The sequence below is a fragment of the Protopterus annectens genome, chromosome 12.part0 (genome assembly GCF_019279795.1).
Source record: "Protopterus annectens isolate FY-2018-M chromosome 12.part0, PAN1.0, whole genome shotgun sequence".
NCBI classification, from domain to species: Eukaryota; Metazoa; Chordata; order Ceratodontiformes; family Protopteridae; genus Protopterus; species Protopterus annectens.
Window position 1 is genome coordinate 502,534,120 of NC_056746.1, and position 17,497 is coordinate 502,551,616.

A 17,497-nucleotide genomic window follows, 5' to 3' on the forward strand; every position below is an offset into this window, starting at 1 on the left:
CTCTTCCAGGTCCAGGGTAGCTAGCCAGGCGTCCTTGGAGAGCATGGGTAAGCAGCTGTTGGAGAGTGAGCATTTTGAATTTTGGGATCAACAGAAAGGTATTTAGAATGGAAACATCGAGGATGGGGGCACCAGGTGCCCTCTTTTCTGGACACCAGAAAAAGTCTGGAGTAGAAGCCTTGGCCTATCTGCTCTGCAGGAATGTGCTCTACTGCCCCTACGGAGAGCAGGGAAAGGATTTGTTTTTGAGCCTCTGCCCACTGATTTGGTGGTAGATCTGGGAACCCTTCTGGGGTTGGAAGGGTGTGGAAGGAGAATTTGTACCCCTGAGACACGATGTTCAGAACCCATTCGTCCTTGGTAATGGTGGCCCAGGTGCTTGAGTGAAGACAGCTTTCCTCCTAGGGGTATATGAGGGTGGACAGAGGCGAGGTTGGTAAGGGGCAACTCATTGTGAGTTCTTACCATAAGGGGGTGGCTTAGAACTCCATGGTTTTGAAGTGGAGGTAGTCCACTGCTTGGATCTCTGCAACCCCTGGGGCTGCTGTCTGTGGGGGTCTATTTCTATGGGACCTAGGTTGGCCCTGTCTACTCAGAGCAGGAAAGGACCAGTGCTTGGAGGGGAAATGCTTGCTGAACCCAGGGGGTTGGGCATGTAAGAAATATTTAACTGTCTGCACAGATTTTTGCTTTTTCTTCCATCTTTTTTAAGAACTCTTCTGCTTTAGTGCCAAACAAGTTATCTTTGTGCAAGGGTGCATCCAACAATTTTGATTTGACATGGTCTGGCAGGGGTTGTTCCTTAAGTCATGCATGTCTTCTAATTACAGATTCGGTGACTGCTGCCCTACAAGAAGCTTCAAGGGCATCAAAACCACAGTGCAAAGTGTGTACACAGTTACTTGACCAGCAGAAGTCCTGTAAATCTTTTGATTCTGCCCATGCAGAAATGGAGGAAATTTTTTGTTTAAGGAGTTCCAAGGTATGCTGCTGATACTTAAGCATATGGAACTGACAATTTAGTGCCCTGATAGCAAGAGTAGCTGAGGTGTATACTTTTTTTACCCCAGCTGTCCAGTGCTTGGGAATCCCTGTCTGAGGGGGTGGGATTCTTAACTGAGGTTGTTTTAATCCCTTTAGGCCCTTGAGTAATGACCTGAGGGTAAGCTGTAGGATTTTTAAAAAGATATTTGTGCGAGTCAGAGACTCTGAAGTACCTGTCTGGTTTTCAGCGAGCAGGCGGGAGGGCGTCTGGTGTCAAGCTAGATTCAAGGAAGACATCATCCACCACATCTAGGACTGGGGGGATGGCTAAGGGCCTGTGTTGTGGAAGGTCCAAGAACTCTCGGAGTCTCTTTTTAGACTGTGGGAAGTCTTGACTCTCCCATTGGAAATGCTCCCTTAAAGTATGCAGGGTTTCCCCAAAGGAAAAATCCTCTGGGGAGAGGCTGAAGGAACAGATTCCTCTGCATCAGAATCCTCATAAGTGGAGAATGGCTGCATGTCTTCATAGTTAGATGCATCGGATTCATCCGAGTCTTGTTCAGACAAAACTACTGGAGACTGATCTTTTTTGTAGGAGTGGACTGGCCCCTAATCAGCATAAGGTCTTCTGCCATTTTAAGCATTTGAGACTGAGGTAAGGGAGCAGGTGCCTGAGAATGGGTAGTTGGTTTCTTGGGCGTGGTTCGACCCCAGGGCCTGAGGAACTTGGGTGTTTTAGAAAAATGGTAGTCTTGAAAGAAGTCATCGGTTTATGTTGAGCTTCGGTGTTGCGAAGGACTTCCTTGGAAGCTGGTGCCTGCACAGTGGCTCAGGACCCATCCAAGGTAGAGACGACCACAGGATCCTTAGATGAAGAAGAGTTCTTTGGCATACTAGACTCCGAAAGGGTCTCGGTAGCGGCCTGCAAAATAACTGAGGCAGGCATCAGGGGCTGCAAAAGCGCCTCACTGAGTTCCGGAGGACTGAAGACCAGCTTAACGGAAGGAAGGTTTGGTCCTATGCAGTCTCTGTCTTTATCTTTGTGTATTTTTGGAAGATCCGCTGTCGTATGGCTTACTGAAGCCATATCAGAATTAGAGGACTGTAAACAGAAATATCTAGCTATAATAAGGGCCCGACAATGGACAGTTCTGGCCTTAGAGCACAGAAGCGACAAAGAGGGACGTCGTGGTCTGGACCTAGACAAGTGACGCAGTAAGAATGGAAGTCCCGGTGTGGCATTTGCTTTCCCCAGGCGAGACAATTATTAACTTTTTCTGACATTGGTTAGTGCAAGAAAAAAGGATCCCCACCAACGGGGTACTTAGCTTTCGAAGACTTCAACCTCAGTTTGGAAACGAAACTCATAGCTGCCGACCAGCACACATGCGGACTGCTTCTGCTTCGGGCTCCATGAAAAACAAAGACTGATGTAATGGCGTCAGATGCCTTCCTTTATACCACTGATGACCTGACATCAGTCCTCAAGTGACAGCAACCGAAGCAGAAATACTAAGTCTATGGTATTTGGGCCGGCCAAGGGCTACCCTGGCAGGGATAACCCTAATGTGATGAATGCAACAGTGAAACACGAACATCAATGGTTATACCATTTGCATGGTCTATCCTGACCTAGCCAAATCCATCGATGCAGTTTCCCATGCTGGCATCATTCATAAGTTTACAAAATTTAATGTAAACTCCTACACTGTCTACTGAACATCTAAATGCTTACCTCTAAGAAGTATGCACTGAAAGTTGCAGGTGCCTCCCTTTAATGTAAAAATGTAATTAGCAGAGTCCACTACAGGGCTTAGTACTGGGCTCTATCCTTCCTGGCATCATATCTAATGTTCCAGGCTCCATGTTTGCTAATGTCTGCAAAATTAACTGAACTCCGCTCATCTTCTGACACACTACTTTCAACCAGGGATTAACCAAGACAATTTTAGTGTACTAACAATAGTTAAGCTAAATGCCAACATATGTTTGTTCCTATTTGGGAAACCATTTTCTCACCGCCTTAGCATTTAAATGACATACCTCTCCAAACTGATACTGTTATCAGTAACATGGGCAGCTACATCATTTTTCCACAATATTTCAGAATTTTTTATCCTGACCAACTAACTAGAACTGAAGACATCTTACTTCCCATGTTTGCATTCCTTAATATGGTCCATCACAAAATATATTGCTACTTCTGGCATGTGCCTTGCTAAAGCATACTGGTCAATTTATGAAGCCTCGAAAATTCTTACCTAAAAAAGCACTAGTCACAAGTCTCTCAGTTACCCAGACAGATTTGCCTCCCTTCCCTTGCATTTGTTGTTCTATCTGCTCCATTGCAGTTAACGTTGCCGTCTCTTTAAAGTTAAGAAAATTCCTACCCTGTACAACCTCTCACAGCTCTGCAGAACTAATGGTTCTTCAAACACAACCAAAGATCTCAGCTTACATCAACAAGTAAGATTTGTTAAAAGGATAAATATCCAACCCAATACATTCCAGACATATGGAACAATATCCTCTCCCACATCTTAAACAAAACAGCACTCTTGTCACTTTCAAAGTTAATATCAATAACTGGACGGACAGGGTCAAATTCACCTAAGAAATATCGACCACCTAGTTAGGGTGTTAAATGTCCTAGTGACCATCTAGCATGAACTTAAAACATATGATGCAATCACCTTATTCAGCCTTGCATACCACTCTCCATTATAACTCACTGCTCACTGTGCACAGGCATCCTATCTTCACAATCAGCTCTTCATCTCATTGCAATTAACATGCTGACAGAAGCAGAGGTGGATGCAAAAGATCTTATAACATTTACTGAAAACAGTAGAGGAAACTCCTGTTTGGGTCAAAATCCCCCTTGTCAGTATGAATATCACTTCAGGGCTCACCTGAAAATAAGGTATACATAAGTAGGACTAAAGCAGTCAACAGAAAGTAAATAAATACAAATAATTTGAATAAATATCTCTCAGAAGATTCCTGCAATGCTTCTAAGCCCTTCCTAAGTTCTGCAGGAACGTCTGATAATTTGCAGCTAAATTGCAAACACAGCAGGGTGTCTACGTTCTGGTGATTTCATTTAAGGTTTTTACCAGCCCCCACCAACCCGACAATCTTTGAGCTATGTTATAAATATATATCACTCAGAGTCCACACTTAGTTTAAATGTGCTGACATCTTTTAAGCGAATGGGACTACTGATTTATCCTTCTCCAGAAGCACAGTGCCAGTGTAAGCAGGCTGGGCAAAATGGTATGCTCATCCTCAAAAATTACTGTTTGCCGATTCCCAGTTCCACCAAAAGGATAGAGAGTTAAGTCATGCAAGATCCTCTTCCATCCTGCACATCATGGTTTTAATAATTTACTATTTTAGCAGCACCTGATGTATATTACTGTACAAAAGGGTGCAATGCACATCAGTTTTTCCACTTACCTTTACTTATCGGCCACCATGTCTACTAAAAACTTTAAGAAAACTAACTGCAGTTACTAAACAGAACTTACCTGACTGCAGGTCTGGTTTCTTTGGAGTCATTTCTTCCTTGGAGAGATTGTAAACTTTCTCTAGCCTGTCCAAAACATGCAAGAATTTGTTAAAAATAAAATTCAATGTTCAAGCTATGTAAACAAAGCATCTTCACATCCTGTAATAACCAAATACATGGGGAAGGTACAAATATTTTACAAATCTTTACTATATAAAGGTTATATAAACACACATTAGGCACCATACCATGGGTCCTTCAGTTCTCCCTGCCCAGGCACTGAATATGAAAAGGTGGAAGGGCTTTAAATGAAACAAGTAGTCTCAAAGCCGGTTTCATTAAAATTCCCCATGCAGGGGGTACACTAACCTAAACCCTTGATATATATATATATATATATATCTACATAAAATCACTTCCCATTTCATACTACTTTGGTGGAGTGGGGGGGTGTAAAGATAAAACCCTTCTACAGCAACTGCCAGCACATTTCAACTAATTAGCCTGAGTAAAACACCAAAGGATGGAGAAGGAACGAAGCAGGAGCTTAAAACTGTATACAAGGACTAGCGCTTTCGCTACAAGAGCTTCTTCAGATTGTAGCTCTTGTAGCGAAAGCGCTAATCCTTGTATACAATATTTTTCTTGTTCTTTGGATAATAAATTTGGCGGATTTTTTATAAGTTTTAAGCTCCTGCTTCATTCCTTCTCCATCCTTTGGTGTTTTACTTTATTCTTGTGACTTTGGAAAAGGAACGTCTACCTGGTTTATTGGCAGCAGTCCTGTTCTTGATTATTTTAATTAGCCTGAGTGCATTAAAATGTTATCTTTGCAAAACTTACTAGTATTGGTTCTTTGAGTGCACGATAGTAGTACAAAACTTTTTAAGATGAAAGTATTCAATATGCAGCTCTTCAACAGCGACATCTTTTAAGTGAATGGGACTACTGATTTACCCTTCCCCAGATGCACAGTGCCAGTGTAAGCAGGCTGGGCAAAATGGTATGCTCATCCTCAAAAATTACTGTTTTCTGATTCCCAGTTCCACCAAAAGGATAGAGAGTTAAGTTATGCAAGATTCTCTTCCAGGGCACTCAGGATGGGAGAAAAAGGTTCTCTGGGCCACAAAGAAGCAATAAGAATAAGCCCAGGACATTGCAGCCTGACCTTTGACAGAAGAAATGATGTCAATGGAACACTTGAATGATGTAAAGGCTGACTGCTTTCCTAGCAAACAATCTCCAAGACAATAACCAAAATGATTCCATGTCCAGAAGAACTGTGATCCAGTTTTATAACTGGGCTAAAGGAGAACTTGACAGTAAAATACATAACCATTCTCAACACATTAGCTGATCTTTAAGGGAACTCCTTCCTGATGCACCCTTTGACTAGGTTCAAAATACAGGACAAAAAACAAATCCCAAGTAAAAATCTACCAAACACTTGAGAAGAAAAAAAAAAAAAAATATATATATATATATATATATATATATTTAAAGCTTCAAAATTTCAAACTTCATATGTTCGACAGCATATGAGCGAAACTTGAATCTTCGAATATATAATATAAACGTAAAAAAAACCAGTTACCTTAGTGCTCTGAGCCCCCACTTAAATATACAAACTCCAAGACCGCACTTCAGTGCAGAAAAGGGAATTTTTCCCATTCTGCGAGTACAGAACCGTTGCCTTTCACCTTTAAACTTTTCAAAGTTTGATCATATGGTATCGATCATATGACATTCGAACTCTGAAACGCAAGATAATTTAATAGGGACCCTACAGATATATATATGTATGCATACATAAGTCTAGTCATCTCAAACGATAAATCTATTAAAGAAGTTAAAGTAAAACACACTCAAAATCTATAAAAAATATACATGAAACGTCAAGTGGAAAAAACAGTCAATCATGCTCACAGCAGTGATATTTGCTCAAGTCTTCAAACCCTAGAAAAAATGTGTAAACAGGACTCCGTTTAAAATTTATAAATGTTATAGTATTGGAGCCAATATAAACATGTAGTATATCTGCCAATAATACTCAAAAGGTGTCTAGTTAAGCTCAAACACTGCGCATTAAAAAGTTACAACCTAAAAAGGGTAAACTGACTACAGAATAGAGCTCTGCTGAGTTTTTTTTTCTTTTAAACAAACAAATTAAACAGTCAAGTGTTTGGTAGGTTATTTAGGAATTGTTTTTTGTACTACATTTTCTTAAATATTATGTATTGTTTTTAGCTCAACAAAACTTAATGTTATACACTAGTTATTCAACTTTTAATTTTTAGTTGTTTTTCCCACTTGATACACAAACCTTAAGAAGTTCTAATAGATGAAAGCAATCTATGTTAAAATGTTTCTGAATGCTGGTAGAAAAGATTTCTAAGGAATATTGGAGACTTAATTTCTTTTCTGATACTACAATGAAATGCTTTAAAAATGTTTTAGCAATTATTAATGTATAATTTTTAGTTCAACTTTTAATTTAGTTTAGTTTAACATATCCTGGAATCACACAGCTTGAAGTAGGGCAGCACTATGTTGAATATCACACTAGTGTATGTGGGAAAGGGTATTTAGATAGTAAACATGCTAATTGTGTTTCACAACAGAGCTACCCTATTAAACCACTCTCATGCTTTTAAACAGGTTTTAAACAGACATATAAATGGAAAGGTGAATTTCTACACTTTATTCTGTTTTTTTCAACTGCTGTCTGGATCGCTTGTTTGTGTGTTTCTAATAAAGAAGATTCAACTTGAACTAGCTTGTGGTTCCCTACTTTCATTAGTGGACTTGTACTTTGGAAAATTTTTAAAGAAAGTATTTCTACCATCTGCTATTAGGTGGGATACTTACAGTATGGTTTTATTGTTGGACCCAGTATATTGACAGACTAGGTTTGTGAGACACCATGGAGACTATTTAGAAGGACATTTTAAAGTACAAACTGTGGAGAATCAGCTGAGCAGTGAGTGATGTCATCGGAATGTTCCTTGTTGCTAGATGATGATTTAAACAGCTGATTGACAGAAAAAGAATTTTTTACAGCTGAATTATATTTTGAAATTAGGCAGTTGAGACTGTGAAGCTGTGCAGTTTGTCAAGTACTGAGCAGCCAGTAGACACCAAGAAAGGAAAAGTCGTTAAGAAAACCATAAGCTTGCCTTGACCTTGCTATTACATCAGAGTAGATCACGACAATTATAGACGACTTCTTGAATAATGGATTCCTATCCTGCAGTTTTATTTACATTTCAGGTGACTGAATTCTAATGTTTGAGAGTTATTGATTTTCAAGTTTGTAATCATTTTTAATTGTTAAATGTTTTTCATTATTTTACATTGTGGCTGGAAACCAGTCTTTTTCTTTAGAGATGAGAGTGCTTCTACTTGTTTGATACTCCCCAGGTCACCCCAAAGCCTGGCTGTTCTTGGTCATAGCTATCATTTATTTTGATAATTAAAATTTTCATAATTGGGCACCCCTTTTGAAGGGCATGAAGACCCACTGATTGGTGGCAGTGTTTCTGTATTTATTTTGGGAAAGAGAGACAGCTGGAAATATGTGTCAGACTTTCTCAGAAGTGCATGGATGTGTGACATTTTGAGGGCGAGTGTATTAGAGGTCTTAAACTGGGACACTTTACTTTGAAGTGTGTAATAAGAAAAATACATTTGGGTGGACAGAGGTATACAGTCCAGTCACAGAAAAACAGTGTGTGTTCCTTTTGAGTTCTTAGGGGAAATTGTGAAATATTTGTAAGTGACAGTCTCATATTGGAGTCAGTAGTGAGGACTGAAGGGATGCCACTTAATTGTTGGCAGTCTGGTGTGATACAGTCAGACATCACATTAACTGGTGGCAGTCTGGTGGGATATAGCCGGAAGTCACAGAAGTTATAAAAGCTGGGTCACAGAAGAGGAAGCAGGGGGGTATATCAGAATCATATAAAGGTTCTTCACAGTGGTAAGGGCCAGTTTCTTCCTCAATAGTTTTTCACTAGCTTTTGAGATGTCTGGCCAAACAGTATTTTCCTCAAACTGAACATCTAGAATGTTGTTTCTAAGCACCTCTTTCAGGAAGGACAGTCTGGGGACAAGCCATCCTATAAAGGCACATGATTAAGTTTGTAGCCCAACTACAGACTCGACACCACTGTAGTTAGAGATGGCCACATGGAAGTAGGCAATTGAAGCTGCAAGCAGAATCTAAATTAGACCATCCCTGAACTCAGATTTCAGGAGATCACAACCCTTTCCATGGTCTGGTCCACTACAGGAGAAAAGGATTCAGAAAGGCAAGATGATTAGCTGAGGGGCTTAAACCCCAGTGTGGCAAAGAAACAGATCTTAACACACTTATCCAAAGCTTTGGACACTTGTCTGGCAGCTATGTTGTAGCCTATAGGACCTATCTTGAAGAGAACATACACAGATCGACTAAATAATGCTTGGTAAGTGATTCACTCCACTAAAAGTGAAGCTTCTTGTGACGATGTGAGGTATTGCCATCTGTGCCAGAAAGAACAGGGCAGTGCATGTGTGACATATGCTAGCATAGTTAGCTGGAGTTTTGTAAATTGCATATCGTTTGACTGTCACACTGACTTGTACAAATGCTTGTGTTAAAAATGTATCAACCGTGTTATTATAACTGATTAAATGCATATGTTTAAACAAAGAATTCTGGAAGGGAAAAATAGAAGGTTTTGAAATTGTTCTATAATTTTCAAATACTGCAACAGCTCTTAGAGCTCTGAATGTGTATTGTACCAGAGTCAGGTGATCAAATGTGATGTTATTCTATAGCCGACACTGAGAGGGTGGAACTCTCCGCAGTTTGTTTTGTTTTCTTTGGAATCTGATATGAAAGATTTATGTCAGTTATCACAGTTCAGTTTAGCTGTTCAGTTCAGTCTGCTAGAAGCTCATCAACTTGCCTTCTGGAAGTAAGCATCTCAGCATCTAAATCTTGTCTTGCTGCATTTAATTAAGTTAAGCTAGGGAGCAATTACTCTTTAGAGTCAGGAAATGCAATGAGATTAGTTGAGTATTGCTTTCTGCATCAGTTTGAATCTGTACAGCTGTGTTATTTTTAATTCTTCTGTGACTATATTTGTATTCTCATGTTTTCTACTTTTTTATTATTAAATATTTTATACCTTTCATTGTGGCTGGTCTTTTAGAGAATACTTTTAACATCTTGAGAGAACTTGTGCTTATTTTAGTGACACCTTGGCTACTGTGAAAAGCCCAGCTGCTTTGGTTATAACTCTACCATTTATGTTAGTATTGATTTTACTCAGTACAATTGGATACCCTTGTAAGAGCCTGAGTGTGGTTGACCGGTGCAGTGTAGTTACCTTATATTCTGGGCAGAGGATGCACAGTTAGTAAAGCTGTGCCAACCTTTCCCAGGAGTGTGAGAGAGAAAATCAAATACCCAGGTTTGGGTCTGTCAACTACCTGAACTGGGACATAGTGCTCGAAAGTGAGTCTTGTTTGGGATCTTGAGAAACAGAGCCCAGTCCAAGGTCAGGAGTGTGCTCCCTGTGTGCTCTTGGGGGAAACTATGCTTGATGCACAGAGCTGCATCTTAAAATACTGCATAAATCTATTCCTATTTTTAATGACAATCTCCCACTGGTATCAGTGGTGGGGGGTTGAGGCTCCTTGATTACTGGCTCAGGGTAGAAAGAGGCCGCTACACCCCTAAAGGGCATCTAGAGCAATGTTGAGGTGCTTCTTTGCTGCCAGAATGGCATCCTTTATCCATAATAACTGGCTGTATGAGCAGAATGACTAATGTTTCCTCCACTTTCTTCCCTGAGACACAGATACACACATGTACTTTCGGGGGGGGGGTGGGAAGGAGGAGCAGAAACCAGCCCACTCTAACTCACTAGCCACAACCTCTGTCTGAAGGATGTGTCACTAAGGTAACTTGAGCCAGGTTCAGAGTCTAAGAGGGAGGAGGTCCCATGATATTCTTTCGCTCCAGGTGTCAGCTTGTGCATGGTCTGCATAGTGGAGGCATATCATGGCAATTTAAAGTCAGGCAAAAGAAAACCACAGAGTGTACACCACACTAACGGTGTTGCAGAGGGGAGAGTTCAACTGAGGCTGACAATGGCATCAGGCCATATTCTTTAAAGGTCTTATATTACACTCTGACTCAAGCTCCCATCCAGTATCAAACACCGGCTTGATAGCAAGACTTCAGGTATAAGCCCTGGTGCAAGAAAACTCAAAGGCACCCAACCTAGCCAGGACCAACAGAACCAGATATGCCTGGCAGTATACAGGAAAAGGCATGCCTCAGTCGTGAATAATCCTGATGCAGGGTACCTTGAGGGCACTCCTCAGGATCAGGCCAGTTGGCTTTGACTTCTGTCCAAAGATGGAGGGAGTCGTGATGGTGATTATGTACTGTAAGGCACGCACCTTTCAGTATCTAAACCAAAGGCACACTTCCTTTGGGCTACATATCATCTCTGCCAAGGCAAACTACTAGCAGTAGCTTGAGATCTTTGTTATTGATGACATGCTCAGCATCTGGCATGATAACTTTACTAATTTCCAAATGGACTATAATTCCAGCGTTCTATCTAACATGTAGGCTTAGATACATTGGCTGCAGGCTATGGTTGTCTGTATAACCCTCTCACCGGTCATTACTTGAGGAATTTTCAGCCACTGTCACTGACAAGCAAGGCTGAATTGATGCTACTTACATGCACACCTCTTATGTTCCTCCTCTAAGACAGTAAAGGCATTGCTAGTTTTGGTCTTTAGTTAAGTCTTGTCTAGTAATTAATGGCCGCAATGACACATGCATTTTTATCTAGGCACTGAATGGAGAAACTTGTCATAGATGTATCAGGATTAAGATCCAAACTGTCCGAGTGACAGAAGAGAACTACTGGGTTAAAAAGGTAGGCAGACGTATGAAATCAGCATATGACGTCATGGCATTGTGCAGACACCACCAGCAAGCAGGCAGAGTACAGCATATTCCAAGAAAAATGCTAAACTGTGGCTGGTAGACAGAATGAACTCCATCATAAGATCCAATAAAGGAGGACTGCTGATGGTAGAAGACGTCTACATGGACTTCAGCAATGCCTTTGACTCTGTTTAAGTGGTTGCTAAAAAACTGCAGAGGATGGAACAGGATCAAAACTGAGAAGTGAGCTGTAGCATTGCTCAAGTGTAGAACAGAGAAATTTGTCATGACAGAACATCATGAATAACAGAAGTGACTACTGGAATAATATATGGGTCAGTCTGTGATTCTGTACCACTCATTATGTTTTCTTCAGACACACCTGTGGGAACAAAGCACAGGATTAGCATCTTTGCAAAAACAAAGATAGAGGCAGATGAGGGACTAAGGGCTAGTAAAGGCCATCAAAGAGGACAGAAAGAAGATGGTTGAGATTCTGTACAGACAAATGCAAACACTTTGCTTGGGTCATAACCCTGGTATGAAGCATTAACTGACAAGTATGTACCTGATGTCTAATGAGCAGGAAAGAATCTGCGGGCATCACACAGACTGTACCATCTAAGGCACAGTCAGAAAGCCACAGCAACTGCTAAATGAATAGCACAATGTATCCTCTTGGCTGGAAAAATTCCAGAGTCAAAGGGGTAATGTACTGGCCTGTCCACACCCTACGTCAAGTTGAGCAGCATGCAGTTCTGGAGGTCACAGTGGTACAGGTACATTAGGCTACTGCAGAAGTCTATGGCACAGCTACATGAATATGTGGTGTAGGTAAGTGTACATACCCTGTGAGCATGTACTAAGTGTATTAATTACTGAGCACATGCAGGGACAGAGTGCCATTTTGTAGTTAGCTGTTGAGATGTAAGCATACATGTGTGTAAGCTCTGTCTGTTAATAATTTCATTTATTTTTACTGAAGCTGTTATCCATCCTGATGTGTTTCAGTCTAATAAAGCATCTTAAATGAATTACCCCCACCTTGCCAGTCTTCCATGGATTAGGGGACGAGTGACATGGTGTCAGACGTGGCATATCTAAAGGACATGGTGTTAGAAGCAACATATCTAACAGCCAGAAAGAACTGCAGTTTCTCTACTTTGACTTCAAGAGGCATCTAATTAGTACTGGTGGTATGTACAGAAGTGGACCGTCTTTTGTTGCAAGTATAATTCGCAAAACAGGTCAGAAATTAATTTCTAATGTTAAACTTGCTTAAACGATTTCTTATTCGTAAAATATGAAATGAAGCATATAGACCGCATTTTTTGCTAAGCATATATTTTTACGTATTTACTGAGGCTATCCGAGTTATCAGAAGTGCATGAAGTGTTTGCATGTTTGTTTGTGAGGTGTTACAGTAAAGCTATTTTGCAAAGTACAGCTATTACACAGCATATTTAGTCAGGTACAGTATTTCAAAGAGTTCATTGTGCATTTGTGTGTTACTGCAAGCTGCAGAGAGGCAACTTCTTCATACATAATTACAAAGCCACATTTTCAGTGTGTTTGCACATACTTTGTTGGCATGGCTGAAGGATTTCGAAAACCAGGTCCACTAGTGTTTGACAATAATACTGCTGAGAACTGGAGAGTGTTTGAGCAAGAGCACAACATTTTCAGACAAGCTGCATTTTCTGATAAAGATGACCATACAAAGTCATTTATTCTACATAATTTAACTGGGTCAGAAGCCATTGAATGGTAACTTTCATTTGTGTGTGCACCTACTATTTATGCTTGAGAGGGGGAAATGTCATATTGTTGTACAGGCCGAGTCAAGGAAGACTCCTGAACGTTTAAAATGTAAATTTAGAGAAATGTGTAACCTCCAGACCAACATTCGAATGGAGATGCACTTATTTTACACAAGGGATCAAAAGCCAGATGAAGCTTTTGCTGCATATATAACTGACTTGAAAAATAAAGCTAAATGTGCACATTTGGTGACTTAAGGGAGGTGTTAATAAAAGAGACGTGTGTGGTATTAAAAGATGATGCTGTGAGAAAGATTTTGCTTTGCGACAGTGATTTAACTTTGAATAAGGCCAATGAGATTTGTCAGATATATGAGCTCACAGAAAAGCACAACAGTATGCTTACAAATGAAACAGGCATGTTTCCAGTAACTTCTAAGCCTCACATTAATAAATAGTATGCATCACATGGTTGAAAGAGACAGGCCCAAGCACACTGCAGCTATGGGGTTTACCAGGGACTGCCACAGGTTTCCCCAGGGCTTTCTAGTAAGATCCAGAAATCACACAGTCTCAGTGAAGCATAAGAGTGAGTCAGCAAACTCAAAGCATTGGCCACAACCTAATTTCATTGTTAACTATCATAATGGTGGTAATAATCATGAATCTAAAATAGAGGAATACTTTGGTCAACAATGCCACAAATGTAATAAATGGAATCATTTCAAAAGGTTTTGTAAATCAAAAGTATGTGTGCACTCTTTTACTAAAAGGGTTCATTTTAAGAAAAGAGTTGATCAATTAGACAGCCATGGGTCAGATTCCCATTCTTTTTATGATGGTGGTGCGTCAGTGCATGGTGAAACAGTCAATGCAGTTGATCTATGAGCCAAGAATGAAGTATTCTGTACTGTTTGGATAAATGGCAAACCCATAAAGCTCAAAGCTGATACTGTCTCAAAGTGCAATGTTATGTCTGCCGAAACATTTTCTAGAGTATGTGCTGGTGAAAGGCTTGATTTGACAAAATGTGTGAAGCTTGTTGCATAGGGTGGTGAAGAGATTCAAACCGAAGGCTCAGTAATGCTTTCATGTTACTTTGCAGGTAGAAGTTAAAACTTACTATTTTATGTGGTCAAGAGGCTCGTCAGTCATTATTAGGCCTCAGAGATATTTTGAAAATGGGACTTTTATTTATTAAGGAGGTTCACCATGTTAGCTTAAAAGATTATTACTCTAATTTTGCCCAGTCTATTTTTTCTACCTATGCTGATCTTTTTGAAGACAAGCTAGGCAAGCTTCCAGTTGTGCTAGACCCCGATGTCAGTCCACTTATCAAGCCAGCCAGAAAAGTTCCAATAGCTATGCCGATCAGAGTCAAAGCCGAACTAGACAAAATGGTGCAAGAAGATGTAATTTGTCCTTTTAGTGAACTGACTGAATGGGTATCTTCCATGGTAGTAGCTTCATAAGAAAAGCTCAGACAACATCAGAACATGTATTGATCCACAAGATTTGAACAAGGTGCTAAAAAGACATCATCCAATGCGCATAGTAGAAGAAGTCGCAGCTTTGATGCCAAAGACCACTGTTTTTCCGGTCTTAGATGCAGAGAGTTCATTTTGGGAAATTTTGCTCGACAAGAAGTCCTCTTGCTAACTACTTTCAATACTCTGTTTGCAAGGTACAGATTTTTGAGAATGCTATTTGGGATAAATTCTGCAAACAAAGTCTTTCAACGTGCAATGGAGCAAATTATTTCTGGGTATCCTTGTGCTATTATAGTAGATGACATACTGGTAGGCAATAGGGAAGCTGAGAATGACAGAAACATCAGAAAGGTTCTGAAAAGAGCACTTTTAAGTGAATCTTAAGCTCAATCCACAGAAAGGCAAATTCAGACTACGAGAAGTCACTTAAATTGGTCATTTATTCACCAGTTCAGTCTTACAACCAGACCATTCTAAGCAAACAGCCATTCTCAAGATGTCAGCTCCAGACAATGTTCAACAATGCAACATTTTCTTGGCATGGTTAACCACCTAGGCAAGTTCATTCTAGACTTCAGTGAAATACCTGCACCACTCAGAGAGCTAACATGTAAAGATGTATCTTGGTTTTGATTAGAACAGCACCGGAGAGCATTTGATGTCCTGAAACAGAGAATTACCAGTCCACCTACTCTCAGATACTATGACATCCACAAGCCAGTTATACTCTTTCACGTGATGCTTTGAAATTTGGACTTGGTGCAGTCGTTCTACAAGAGAGTCAACCTGTTGCTTTTGCATCCAGAACTCTCACCCAAGCTGAAATGCAATATGCTCAAATAGAGAGAGCTTTTGGCAATTGTTTTTGCATGTTCCATGACTATGTTTATGATGGACCTATCCAGACTGAAACAGATCATCAACCTCTAGTCATTATTTTGAGAAAGACTTATGCACATGCTCCAGATAGACTGCAACGCATGATGCTGAGACTGCAAAAGTATCATTTCAATCTTGTCTACATGAAAGGCAAACTTCTTTATCTTGCTGATCCATTATCCGGATCACCCAGAAGTACCACTGAACTGCATGACAATGAGCAATTTGATTTTGAAGTCATGGAGGTGAGAAATTTTCCTTCCACACGTCTTGATGAGCTCAGAGATCAAACAGCCGCAGATCCAGTTTTACAGAAGCTCAACCACTTTCTCAGAGAAGAATGTCTGTCAAAGCAATCTAGTTTACCTCCAAAAGTGTAACCTTGTTTTCCATACAGAAATGAGATTTTGTCTCAGCGGTATCGTCATGAAAGGTCTCAAAGTTATTGTTCCAATGCGTCACAAACAGGTCAGTGAAAGCCAATCTGTTGAAGTGTTTAACCCAGAAGTCCTGCTATGATAAGACCACAAAATTGCTCAATCCATTACGAGAGGGAGTAGTAGTAAGGACGCAAACGTCCAAAGGTTATAATCAGACTGGAGTCCTGCAGAACATATGCACACAGCAGTGTGTGTACACTGTGGAATCACAAGGAACAGACTTTCAGGTGGAATTGGAAGCATGTGTGTCCGAACCTGTACCACAGCACATAGCCTTTGAGAAAGACCATCTCAAAATGAGTTGTCCTGTGTCCCAGTTTCTAAGGAAGTTCCAGAAGCTATTTCAATTCCTGTGATGAATCTTAAGATGAGATGTTCACTGAAACCTAAATCCAGTCCTGATGGTTATGTCACAAGATCCAGTCAAAGCTCCAGACCATGTTCCAGATGTACAGTGACTTGGACATGACAATATGAATCATTTGAGCATTGCGTTTTCTTTTCTGACTGTGTATATTGGTGCATGCCTAACTGCAATCTTATTTGATAAAATGCATTTTTTTCTTTCAGGGCGAGGATGTAGATCAGTGTACATAATCTCTAAGAAACCTCCTGTGGGCATGTACTAAGTGTACGGATTACTGAGCATGTGCAGGGACAGAGAGCCATTTTGTAGTTAGCTATTGATATGTAAAGCATGCACTTGTGGAAGCTCCGTCTGTTAATCAGTTCATTTATTTTTACTGATGTTGTTATCCATTCTGATGTTTCAATGCAATAAAACATCTTAAACTACCCGACCTTGCTCGTCTTTCATGGAATAGGGGACACACGACATGTGGGATAAAAGAAAAACTGTATGACCAGAAAGCAAAGGAACTGGGATTCTCCCCACTAGGGACAAGGAAAGATGGAGGTGCTGGCTGTCCTTGCCATCTAGAATTATCACTGGCCATCATGGACTCACTTATCCATGCCTCACAAAAGACATACTTATACTTCAGCACTCATCAGGTGTGCTGCCTTTTCTAATGGTGCACTGCAGTAATTTGACGGTAAAGTAACTCAGCACTTCCTTTTTATGAAAATCATTTATTCCTTAAAGTAAACAGCCTTCAGAAGTATAACTGGCTGCATTTGAGGGATCATTAAGGCTCGGGCCAGTCAGAGTCATCATAATTTTGTTGCATGATTTAATTTCTGATACTTATAACTTATGTCATGCAGGCATTACTAAATGTTTAAGGTCATAGATGCATCTAGTGGTGTGTCTCTTGCTCCAACAGGACACAAAATGGGATGTTGCAGAGAAACAAATCACTAATTAGCATCCTTTACATTTTGAACTGATCTAGAAAATACGACTATTAACTAATGACAAAATCTGCTAAGTTGCATAACATCTTTTCAGACTTTTTTCCTTGTGTTAAATCCAAAAGAAATGACAGTTTACTAATGATAGAGTGGCTAGCATT

The 17,497-nt window shown here is 40.2% G+C and overlaps 1 protein-coding gene across 3 annotated transcripts in view; it reads right to left on the minus strand.

Annotated features, from left to right (window-relative positions):
• Nucleotides 1–17,497, minus strand: part of POLR3E (RNA polymerase III subunit E) — an 892,447-nt gene that overhangs the window by 224,474 nt on the left and 650,476 nt on the right. For all 3 annotated transcript variants that reach the window (XM_044089628.1, XM_044089629.1, XM_044089630.1), the window contains one exon: nucleotides 4,515–4,579. In XM_044089628.1, the coding sequence (XP_043945563.1) occupies nucleotides 4,515–4,579 (65 nt within the window). The remainder of the gene's footprint in view (nucleotides 1–4,514; nucleotides 4,580–17,497) is intronic.